This window comes from Stegostoma tigrinum, chromosome 12 (genome assembly GCF_030684315.1).
Source record: "Stegostoma tigrinum isolate sSteTig4 chromosome 12, sSteTig4.hap1, whole genome shotgun sequence".
Lineage (NCBI taxonomy): Eukaryota > Metazoa > Chordata > Chondrichthyes > Orectolobiformes > Stegostomatidae > Stegostoma > Stegostoma tigrinum.
This window is the reverse complement of record NC_081365.1, coordinates 27,281,427-27,294,235: the sequence shown is the minus strand read 5'-3', so window position 1 is coordinate 27,294,235 and position 12,809 is coordinate 27,281,427. Positions and strand designations below refer to the sequence as shown.

Genomic DNA, 12,809 nt, shown 5'->3' with positions numbered 1-12,809 from the left:
CCTTTACTTTCCTTTACTTTTCCTTTCCTTTCCTTTCCTTTCCTTTCCTTTCCTTTCCTTTCCTTTCCTTTCCTTTCCTTTCCTTTCCTTTTCCGTCCTTTCCTTTCCTTTTCCGTCCTTTCCGTCCTTTCCGTCCTTTCCGTCCTTTCCGTCCTTTCCGTCCTTTCCGTCCTTTCCGTCCTTTCCGTCCTTTCCGTCCTTTCCGTCCTTTCCGTCCTTTCCTTTCTTGCTTTCTTCAATCCCCTATCAACAGCAAGGAATGGTGAGAATGAGCCTATGAATGGATGAGTAGTTCCTCAGAGATACTATCATTCAACTTGAGTTCACCTCTCTGTGTTTGCAATTTTCTGCACTTTTGGGAGTGAATTTGACCTCTGCTATTCAACCACTGAACTCCTGTCCCCATCCTGAGCATGAGCCCAGTTACCACTATGTATACCCTGCTGAAAGCCTGTTAAATTTGTAAACTGGATTTAGATGAAAGCTGGAACTCAGTATTTCAAATACTGTAGCCTCTAGTCAGTTTGCTCATAACCTTACAATACTGTAATACCGACATAACAAGATGTAGAGCTGGATGAACTCAGCATGCCAAGCAGCATCAGAGGAGCAGGAAGGGTGATGTTTCGGGCCTAAACCTTTCTTTTGGGCCTACACCCTTCTTCAGCTCTACACCTTGTTATCTCGGATTCTCCAGCATCTGCAGTTCCTACTAATACTGTAATACCATATGATTACACAGCTATTTGAAATAGTAGCTAGTACCTAAGCTTAACCATGATATAAAACACAGGTTCTATTAATGGCAATTGCTAAAATCGCTCTGAATAAAATTGCCAGCAAATTTTAGTGGTGCTAGGTATTACGGTGTTACTGCATTAGGATTGTATCTAGAAATATATTGCATGCAATATTATCACATGAAGATTTAATATACTCTTAGAACATTTCTGCCTCTTTCTTGACAGATGAGGCAATAACCCCATTAAAATACTTCAGTTGAAGTCTCTTAAAGATATGAAAAAAAAATGCATGAAGCACATGGTTGTAATACTGCCTGTATGGAAGTTGAATTTTAGTTTTAAACTTTTCATATTCTACCAGGTTTTGGCTAGTCAAACTCTGGTAGTCAATTCAAATGTATTGCCCTAATTTAAATAGTTGGCTGTTTGCAAGAAAATTTAAAATGGCTAATTTTTGTAATCCATTCAAAAGTCTCAACTGATTGCTTTTTCACTTTATAAAGGAAATATTTATAACTTTGCCTACAGAGGTATTCATATTGCTTAAACATTCTTGCGCATGTTTTGTCTACATTTTAACCCAGTGAATGTGTTTCAGTTTAAAAGGCCTTTATTACATTAGAGAGGTATGCGGACTTTGTGTATGCAAAGGTACATCAACATAAGCAAATTTGATGTTGAAGAAAGTTTGTTTAAACTATCCAAATAATGTTTCAACAGAGCCTCGTGAAAATATGGTACTGCTAGTACTTGGACCTGTCTGTGTTACAGTAATAATGGCTGTTTTCTGTATTTCAATAGCAGCTTATGGTGAGTTTGCAAGATGCTAACTTTGAAATGTTGTATTTGTTAAAGTAAAATGAATCATTATAGAGATGAGAGATAATGGGAACTGCAGATGCTGGAGAATCCAAGATAATAAAATGTGAGGCTGGATGAACACAGCAGGCCAAGCAGCATCTCAGGAGCACAAAAGCTGACGTTTCGGGCCTAGACCCTTCATCAGAGTGCTCCTGAGATGCTGCTTGGCCTGCTGTGAATCATTATAGACTCTTCTTAAAGACCTTATAAACTGAGATATCTGACCTGCTATTTCCTATTGTTGCTGATTACTGATATTTTAACTCTAACATTCCCCTTTCTCAGCGTGGCACTTACCTTGTCCGAAGTGCACTTGTACAAGATGTTCTTTGAACAGGTGAATATTTGGCAGTAAGAAACTGGCCTTTTCCTGGGATCTAATTACATGTTGAATTGAAATGTTAAAAATAGATGTTGTTCAAGTGCAAAGATTAGTTTAACTTGACAAGTGCAATAAGTGCTGCATACCCATTTACTGAGCGGGTCAGGAGAGATGAAGTGAAAAGATTCATTCTGGTGGGCCTAGTGAAGCAAAACCATCCCACACTAGTGCCGTACATAGTTTCTGATCCCCACTATCTCAAGAGCTCTGTACTTTTGTCGACAGTGTTGGTTGTGCACACTTTCAGAACTCGAGTAGAGCTGGAATCTTTTGTGCACCTGAGAGGCAGAGGACTACGTTGACAGCATGTGTAGGGATGTGGTCACGTTGAGGTTAGAAGTGTGCAGTTGACAGGGCTATCAGGTGGTCTAGGAGATCCAAGCAGGTAGTGCAAGAGGTCCCCCCAATCTATCTTGCTTGCCAGCTGATATTCTGCGTTGGAAGCTAGAGAGGGCAACGGTTCCTTAGGGAAGTGCAGTCAGACCCAAATTCATTAGATGTGTCTCTACTGTACAGGCAGGGAAGAAAAAGAATCAAAGGGGTATAGTGGTATGGGATCTCACAGTCAAGGGGATTAGATATATGTTTCTGTTGCATTAAAAGTGATTCCATGATGGAGTATTGCTGTCCTGGTGTCAGGGTCAAGGAGCATCGGCGGGACATCCTTCTCTGGGATGGAGGATCAGCCCAATATTGTGGATCACTTTGCTACCAATGACATAAGTAGGAAGAGGTATTAAGTCCTGACAATAGATTTCAGACTGTTAGGTGGGAAAATAATGAGCATGACCTCAAGTAGTAATCTCAGGAATACTCACACAGTATCAAGTGTTTGTAAGGATAAAAACAGGAGAATTGATTGAGCGTATGGTTAGCTGATGGAAGAGGGAGGGTATCAGATTGTGGAGGCATTGTGGTCTGTTCTCAGATCTGTACAAGCTGGATGTGATTGATAAACTCTCAGATTTGCTGATGCTGTTGTGCTTGGTTTAAATTAGCTTTTCAAGGGTAAGGAACCTGAGGAATAACCCAAATTTGAAGTGAATAAAGTTGATAACGGGAAGTAGGAAAGCTGAGATTGAGACTAGATATTGGGCGAAGCAGATCTGAGCATCAAGAGCACTTCATATACAGAATTGTGGCAGAAAGACAAAATTAACTGCACCCTGTTGCAGCATTAGCATAAAACATTGGTGATCTAAAGGCACAAATAGGGGTAAATGGTTAACATAGTGTTGTCACTACAGAAACATGCTTGCATGGCGACTAGACCGCGAACTGAATATTCAAGGATATTTGATATTTAGGAAGGAAATTGAGGTGGATTTACAATGTTAATAAGGGATGGGATCAATATGTCAGTGAGTAAAGAACTGTAAAAGGAAGAACAATGAGTGATTTGGGTGGAGCTTTGAAACAGCAAGGGGGAACAGATATTGGTTTGAGTTATTTATAGATCACCAAATAGTAGTGGTCGTGTGGGGCATGGTGTTAACCAGGAGAGGAGAGAATCAAGTAGCGTGGGTAATCACAGGTAACTCCAGTCTGCATATAGACTATGTAAATCAGTTAAGTATTGAAGTTGCGGACGACAAATTTCTGGAGTATCTAAGGGATGGTGTTCTAGTGTGTTGTGTTGAGCCAAAAGGAGTGCAGGCTATTTTAGACCTGTTATTATGTATTGAGCAAAGGTTAATTAATAACTTGTAAAAGAACCTTGGGGATGAGTGATCACAATATAATGGAATTTTATATAACATTTGTAAGTGAAGTAGTTCAATCTGGAAAAAGGACATTAAATTTGAATAAGGAAAAAACATGCAGCACAAGTTAGCTGTGCTGAATTGGGAAAATACAGTAAAAGGCATGACTATAAATTGCCAATGGTTATTCCTTCAAGAACTAGGACATTCCTTCAAGAAAATACCTGCAAGTAAAAATCAACTGTGGCTGGAAAGGAAGTTAAGGATTGTACAAGATTAAAAGATCTTGTAACTCCAGATTAAAAACTCCAGACCTGTTAGCCTTGCATTCGTAGTAGGGAAAATGTGAAAATCTATTGTAGAGGATATAATAAATGAACTCTTAGATGATGTGATTGGGCATTGTCAGCATGGATTTGCAAATCCTATTTGACAACCTTATTGAAACTTTTTTAAGGATGTTGCTAACAGAATTAATAAAGAGGATTTAGTAGATAAGGTATACTTAGAGTTTTGAGAAAGATTTTGATAAAGTCCTTCACAGGAGGTTGGTTAGCAAAATTAAAACACACTGGATAAGAGGTTATATAGTGCCAGGGGTTAAGAAGGATTGGCTAATGAACAAGAACGCAGAAGGAATAAATGGGTCATTTTTCCATTGGCAGGTTGTGACTAATGAGGTATCACAAGGATCAGTGCATGGGTCCCAGCTGTTCATAATATATATCAAAGATTTAGATAAAAATCAAACTGTGGAAGCTGTAAATCAGGAAAAAAAACAGAAGTTTCTGGAAAAACTCAGCGGGTCTGGCAGCATCTGTGAAGAAAAAAATCAGAGTTAATGTTTCAGGTCTGGTAGCCCTTCTTCAGAACTTTTCTGAGGAAGGGTCACCAGACCTGAAACATTAACACTGATTTTTTTCTTCACAGATGCTGCCAGACCCGCTGAGTTTTTCCAGCAACTTCTGCCTTTGTTCAAAGATTTGCATGTCAGGAGAGAGGCAATATTGCCAAGTTTGCAGTTGATATGAAGGTTTGTGGGAATGTGTTGTGAAGATGATGTAAAATGGCTTCGGAGGGCTTGGTCAGACTTGGTGAGTGAGCAAGACCATGGCGCATGAAATATGATGAGGATAAATGTAAGCTTGATAGGAGAAACAGATAAGCAGAGTTTTTCTTAAATGGTATGAGGCTGGAAGGTGTAGATGTATAAAGGGGCTTAGGTATTCATGTAATAAGCAACTGAAGGCTGACATACATATTTTAGAAGGCTAATGAGATATTAGCCTTTATCATATAATTGAGTATAAGAATTGTGAAGTCTTGCTTCAATTGTAATGGAACTTGCTTAGCTGCACCTGGAGAACTATGTGTAATTTTGATCTCTTTACTTTAGGAAGGATGATATTTCCATACAGGGTACGCAGCAAAGCTTTATCAGACTTGTTTTCAGGATGTTGGAACTGTCCTATATAGTGAGTGGGCAAAATGGGCCTATATTCTCGACTTTCAAGAAAAGTGATGTTTAAAGGGATAGCTTGAGTAGATGCAGGCAAGGTTTTTCTCCTGAGACAACAAGGTGTAGAGCTGGAATACGCAGCAGGCCAAACAGCATCAGAGGAGCAGGAAAGCTGAAGTTTTGAGTCTGGACCCTTCTTCAGATATGGGGGAGGGGAAGAGGATCCTGAAATAAGTTGGGAGGGGAGATGGATGGAAGGTGAATAAAGGACAAAATAGGTGGAGAGGAGACGGACAGGTCAAGGAGGCGGGGATGGAGCCAGTAATGGTGAGTGTAAGTGGCTAATTAGGTTGGGGGTTGGTCAGTCCAGGGAAAACCGACAGGTCAAGGAGTTGGGGATGAGGCTGGTAAGTAGGAGGTGGGGGTGGGGTTTGATCAATGAGGTGGGAGGAGCGGATCGGTGGGAGAAAAGACGGACAGGTCAAGGGTGGGGTACAAACTGGGCTGGTTTTGGGATGAGGTTGGGGGTGGAGAGATTTTGAAACTTGTGAAGTCCACATTGAGACCATTGGGCTGCAGGGTTCTCAAGCAAGATATGATATGCTGTTCCTGCAGCCTTCAGGTGGCATCGTTGTAGCACTGGAGGAGGCCCAGGATGGACATGCCACCTAAAAGCTGCAGGAACAGCATATCATATCTTGCTTGAGAACCCTGCAGCCCAATGGTCTCAATGTGGACTTCACAAGCTTCAAAATCTCTCCACCCCCGACCTCATCTTAAAACCAGCCCAGTTTGTTCCTGCCTCCTTGATCTGTCCATCTTTTCTCCCACCTATCCAGCCCTCCAACCTTATTGACCAATCCCCACCCCCACCTCGTATCTATCAGTCTCATTCCACCTCTTTGACTGTCCATCTTCCCTTGACTGACCAACCCCCTTTCTAACTTACCACCCACACTCACCTTTACTGGCTCCATCTCTGCCTGCTTGACCTGTCTGTCTCCTCTCGACCTATCTGCTCCTTTTATCCACCTTCCATCCACCATCTGAAGAAGGGTCCAGACCTGAAACGTCAGCTTTCCTGCTCGTCTGACGCTGCTTGGCCTGCTGTGTTCGTCCAGCTCTACATCTTGTTGTCTCAGATTCTCCAGCATCTGCAGTTCCTACTATCGGAGTAAGATTTTTCTCCTGGTTGGGGAATTCAGAACCAGGATGCACAATTGGGGGGAAAAAAAGAGAGATGCTGTTTATAATGACACATGGAGAAATCTATTACTCAGAGGAATGTGAATGTTAAGAATTCTCTATATCGGCGAGCTGTAGAAATTTGGTGCTTGAGTAGGTGATCGAGATTGGACTTCCGTTTACTGGTGGCATAAAGGGCTGTGGGGATGGATTGGCTAAAAGGCATTCAAATCCTAAATTGGTATTCAATGGCAGAGCATGATTAATGGGATGAATGGCATACTACTGTTCCTATGTTCTTGTTAGCTCAAATCTCTCAGTTCTGAGTGTAACAAGAGCCTTCAGACTTGTCTTTCACAGTTAAAATCAAACGCTGAAGTTTCACTATTAATGTAATTTTGTGTATTTCTTATACTTCTTTATCAAATGTTTCTCTTTCTGAACATTTGTCAGCCCAAAATGCAAATCGTAATAAACAAAAGGGAGACACAACCACTCTTCATGTGAACTATAATGCGGATTTGGAACTTGCTTGGATCAGAGATATGAGTGCATCTGTGATTCAGAGAAACATCTGGTATACTTCGAGGTACAATTGGCTTTCTTTCCTTACTCCTCTTAGCTTGTATACCTTAATAATAAGAAGCATGGTACCCTTGTCTCTGATACAGCCTTCAATTCTAATGTTGGTGCATGAATTATCTTAAGAATAGCACCATGGATGACTGAGTTTATACAGGAATAAAGGATTGTAAATCTGATGAATGACTGTGACTATGTACCATTGACTGAACTCCAAGCTGAACAGGTTGAAGCAACTGCTCAGTTAACACTGAATCACTTGTATGTTAGATCAATGCAAATGTGGCATGTATGGCCTGTTGGGTTTTCTTACAGCTGTGTGGTCTAGATAGAGGGTTGCAACTAACGTGACTATTGCTGCTGTCAGTAACCAGTAACTCTACATTAACATAGAAGGTAGAACATTACAGCACAGTACAGGCCCTTTGGCCCTCGATGTTGTGCCGACCTGTCATACAAATCTCAAGCCCATCTAACCTACACTATTCCATGCTCGTCCAATGACGACTTAAATGTACCCAGAGTTGGCAAATCTACTACCGTTGCAGGCAAAGCGTTCCATTCCCTTACTAGTCTCTGAGTAAAGAAACTACCTCTGACATCTGTTCTATATCTTTCACCCCTCAATTTAAAGCTATGACCCCTCGTGCTCGCCGTCACCATCCGAGGAAAAAGGCTCTCCCTATCCTCCCTATCTAACCCTCTGATTTTATATGTCTCAAAGTCCTGTAAAGTTGAAGAGACTTTCTAAAATTTTCTGAGCTGCTGCTGTAAAGTCTGTGAATCGTGCATTTAGATTGCTGACTAATTAGATCATTATGGGGCTCAATCTTATTTTTGTTTTTAATTTTTAGGGAGCAAATCTGTTCAAACTGTGATTGATCTGAAACTCTGAAGCATTACTATTGCATTGACAATCCACGTAAAGAGAACAAAAATTTGATGAACTGTTCAAACTTTCTTTTTCAGCTCCCTCCCTGCACATGTGGAGTTTGAATCACTTCCACTGTTTCCGAGTCACAAAGTTACTTTGCTAAATTTTCTCGGTAGTGGTGCATTTGGAGAAGTGTTTGAAGGAAAAGCTGAAGACATTTTGGGGCCTGGTAGTGGCAATGTCAATGTAGCTGTAAAGGTAAGTGTTCAATGACATGTTTGGTGAAGGGAAACAAGAGGGACTGCTGCATTGCATGCCACAAAATCTCAGCTGCACAAGCAATCTAAATTGGAAATAAAATGGATAATGCTGTTAATTTGAAATAAAAACATTAAAATTTTGGAAATACACCAAGTCAGTCTAAAAGAAATAAATTGATATCGCAGGTGGTATCCTATTTTGTAAACTCAAACAGAAATGTTTAACAGCACAAAGAAAACTTTGACATTCAATGATTGATTCATTAAGACCTGATATTAAAACTACAAGGTATAAAGTTATAATCTTGCATTGTGCTCATGTTACAATATCTCTCAATTATAGCAATCCTGTCTTTCCCCATTAAAGAACCAAAGCTTGTACTTGAAGTATATTCAAGATTTTGGAGGTGTAGACTGAGGGTCAATATCTTCCTCAAGCAATCCAGACGCCCTGGCTCCATGCTTAATGAACGTGGCTTTGTGTCCCAGCATTTGAATCTCAGTAATAAATCTGGGGTGGCATACTGGTGCAGTGGTTAGCGCTGCTGCCTCACAGTGCCAGGCACCTGTGTTTGATACCACCCTTGGGCCATAGATGGTCCAATGGGCTGAGGAGCGGCAGATGGAATTTAATTTAGACAAATGTGAGGTGTAGCATTTTGGTAAGGCAAATCAGGGCAGGACTTGTGCAGTTAATGATAGGGTCCAGGGGAGTGTTGCTGAACAGAAAGACCTGGGGGCACAGGTGCAGAGTTCCTTGAAAATGGAGTAGCAGGTCAACAGGGTGGTTAAGAACTTGTTTGGCACTCTTGACTTCATTGGTCAGTGTATTGAGTACAGGAGTTGCGATGTCATGTTGCAGCTGTATAGGACATTGATGAACCCACTTTTAGAATACGCTGTTCAGTTCTGTTCTCCCAAAACTTGAAAGGGTTCAGAAAAGGTTTACAAGGATATTGCCAGATTTACAGAGGTTGAGCCTCATGGAGAGGCTAAATAGGCTGGGGAGCTCTTTTCTCTGGAGCAATGGAGACTGACACATGACATTACAGATGTTTATAAAACCATGGAGGGCATGGATAGGGTTAATTACCAAGGATTTTTTTCCCAGCGTAGGGGAATACAAAACTAGAGGGCATAGGTTTAATGTGAGAGGGGAAAGATTTAAAAGGGACTTTGGGGTAACTTTTTCATGCAGAGGCTGATGCATTTTTGGAACAAGTTGCCAGAGGAAGTGATGGAGGATGGCACAATTACAATGTTTAAAAAAAAAACAGCTGGATGGCTACGTGAATAGGAAATAGTTTAGAGGGATATGGGCCAAATCCCAGCAAATGGGACCTAAATCGGTTTAGGATGCCTGGTCAGTTTGGACGAGTTGGACTGACAAATCTGTTTCCAAGTTGTATAACTCTGTGTGATTCTATAACTGTGTGGCGTTTGTGTATTCTCCCCGTGTCTGTGTGAGTTTCCTAAGCGCTCTAGTTTCCTCCCACAATCCAAAGATGTACAGGGCAAGTCTGTTGGCTATGCTAAGCTTGCGCCATACTGTCTTGGGATGTTGATTATTGACTTTTGTGTAACTCATAATAATTACAGATAACAAGGTATAGAGCTGGATGAACACAGCAGGCCAAGCAGCATCAGAGGAACAAGAAAGCTGACATTCTTCAGAAAAGATGGATCCAGACCTGAAACGTCAGCTTTCCTGCTCCTCCTGATGTTGCTTGGCCTGCTGTGTTCATCCAACTCTACACCTTGTTATCTAAGATTTTCCAGCATCGGCAGTTCCTACTATCTCCACTTATGCATGCTCTGTTTTCTGACAGCTAGTTAATCTTCTATCTTGTGTACGTCACCCCCTCTGCTATGAGATCCTACGTTGCACAGTAGCCTAGATAACAAAGTGTGGAGCTGGATGAACATGGCAGGCCAAACAGCATCTCAGGAGCACCTCAGGAGATGCTGCTTAGCCTGCTGTGTTCATCCAGCTCCACACTTTGTTATCTTGGATTCTACAGCATCTGCAGTTCCCATTATCACTTGCACAGTAGCCTTTTTTGTGTAGCACTTAAATACTTCCTCAAATCAAAGCACAATACATCTACAGACTCTCCTTTAACAGTGCATCTTTCGCCTAAGAAGTCATTTTCACACAACCATGCTGACTCTTCCCAATTACCATGAACCGTTCTAAGTGCTCTGCTATATTCTCCTCAATGATCAATTTTAACATCTTCCCCACAACAGAAGTCAAACTAACAGGCGGCTCTAGGCCCGAAACATTAGCCTTCCTGCTCCTCTGATGCTGCTTGGCCTGCTGTGTTCATTCAGCTCTACACCTTGTTATCTCAAACTAACAAGCCTATAGTTTTCTGTTTCTAGCACTCTTCCTCATTGAATTAGAGGCTACTTTGCAGTCTGGAACCTTTCCAGACCTAACAAATTTTGGAATACTGCTATTAATGACTTCATACATATGCGGATAAAATGCTGGTTTAACTATGTAGAATGGTACAGTTGCCAGCATTACAGTAGCAGGTAACTGGAAGCTCAATCATTTCTATGGGCAGAACATGGGTGACCATTTTGCAGACCACCAGTCAATGCTTCAAGCCAGGGTGAGCAACTTCTCACTTCCCCACAATACATTCGATCAGCCAGATCTTTCTCCAATCAATCAACTTACCAGTAATTATTTCCTTGTGTTCTTTTCACAGCATGCTCACGTACCTGTCTTTGTGTCACCTGCAAACTTGGCTGCTGTGTTTTCACTCCTGACCTCTAAAGTAATTGACGTACATTGCAAAAAACTGATGCCCCAGCACAGACCCTGGCAGCACTCTACTCTTCTTGTTTTGTTAGTTGGAAAAAAGATCCACTTACGCATAAAGAGATAACAAGGTGTAGAGCTGGATGAGCAGGCCAAGCAGCAACAGAGGAGCAGGACAGCTGATGTTTCAGGTCTGGACCCTTCTTCAGAAAATTTTGTCCTGCTCCTCTGATGCTGCTTGGCCTGCTGTGTTCATCCAGCTGTACACCCTGTTCTCTCAGATTGTCCAGCATCGGCAGTTCCTACTATCTCTGCTTTAGTAATTTCCTTGCTTTACGGAATTTCCTTGCCATCCTTCCCTGATCTCCATGTAGCTCTAGACGCATAGCACTGTTTGTACCATAATTGCTCTCTGAAATGGCTCAGCAGGTCATTCAGTTGTATCTAGCCACTATGATATCTAAGCAGTGGAATGAAACCACCTATCATCACTTAGGCAGTACAAGTGACAACAGAAAATCCAGCCTTTTATGACCCTGACAAGCTATCCTTGCTAAAGCCCAGATGAGTTTGTGCTAAAGTTGCGAACTGCCTCTTAGACTAGTCAAGCAACAGCCTGACATAGTTATACTCATGGAATTATACTTTACAGACTATTTCCTAGATACCACAATCACTTTCCCAGGCCATGTCTTGTTCCAGTGACACTGTATGTTGGTTGCTCAGAGGTATGGAGTTGGTAGGGAGTCCACAACATTTAGCTCAGCGTCATGAAATCTCATGGCATCAGGTCAAACATTGGGAAGGAAACTTCTTGTTGATTACCTTATACCACACCCTTTCTCAATGCTCCCATCCCCACCTCAGATGATGAATCAGTATACTTCCATATTGTACCCCAATCTGAACAATCTCAAAGTGCCAAGAATACAGAATGTACTCAGGATGGGGAACTTCAAAGTCCATCAAGAGTGGCTTGGTACCTCCACTGTTGACCAAACTGGATAAGTCCTAAAGGATATAGCTATGAGGGAACGAACAAGAGAACAAAACCTATTTGATCTTATCCACAGCACTTGAGCACTGCCATCACATGAGGGAATCCAGCTCAATGAGGAATGCAAAAGGCATGCCAGGAGCTATGCCAGGCATGTCCAAACATGAGGTGGTAACACGGTGAAGATAAAACAGAATGAAATAAATTAAATGATCCCACATCAATGGATTAGATGATTAAGGAACCAGCTCACCAGCTTATTCTCTAGGGCAGTTAAGGAGAGGAAATAAATGCTGGCCTACCACCTATACCCACATCTCATGAGTGAATTAAAAGAAAAGCTCTACAGCCCTGTCACATCTAGTCATGTTTGGTGGCAGGGCATTAAACAATGAACAGGAGGAGAAGTCTCCACAAATATCCTCATTCTCAATAATGGGGAAGCTCAGCATATTTTCCACAGAGTATGACAATATACAGCGTAATTTTGCACAGCACAGAATTAAGTCCATTTTACTGCGCTACAATTATGTGTCTTAACTCTGCTTGTTTAAGAGCTATCCTGCTCTGTAGGCTATTATTCCTACTTTCCCTGGTCTGTCAGGTATGGTCTGGTACTACCTTAGGTTATTAGTAACCAACAAAGAGATAAATCCAGAGATGATAGGAACTGCAGATGCTGGAGAATCCGAGATAACAAGGTGTGGGGGGATGAACACAGCAGGCCAAGCAGCATCTTAGGAGCAGGAAAGCTGATGATTCGGGCCTTTGGGGTCTGGGCCCAAAACGTTAGCTTTCCTGCTCCCAAGAGATAAACCCAGTTGTTGTTTATTGAAGAAAGTTATACAACAGAAATAATGCAAACAGAGTAATGACCATAAGCTTACCCGTATATGACCTGCAACCATATATAACCTGATTTATGAGGATTTATCCGAGGATCAGATCACTGTCTTAACTTCTAGTCACTGATTAGATGACTACTACTGA

General features: G+C 41.6%; 1 protein-coding gene across 1 annotated transcript in view; it reads left to right on the top strand.

Moving 5' to 3' along the window:
* The window catches only part of ros1 (c-ros oncogene 1, receptor tyrosine kinase), a 209,736-nt gene that overhangs the window by 102,975 nt on the left and 93,952 nt on the right, over positions 1-12,809 (top strand). Inside the window, exons 35-37 of the mRNA XM_048540717.2 lie at positions 1,464-1,553; positions 6,787-6,922; positions 7,885-8,047. Of these exons, the coding sequence (XP_048396674.2) occupies positions 1,464-1,553; positions 6,787-6,922; positions 7,885-8,047 (389 nt within the window). The remainder of the gene's footprint in view (positions 1-1,463; positions 1,554-6,786; positions 6,923-7,884; positions 8,048-12,809) is intronic.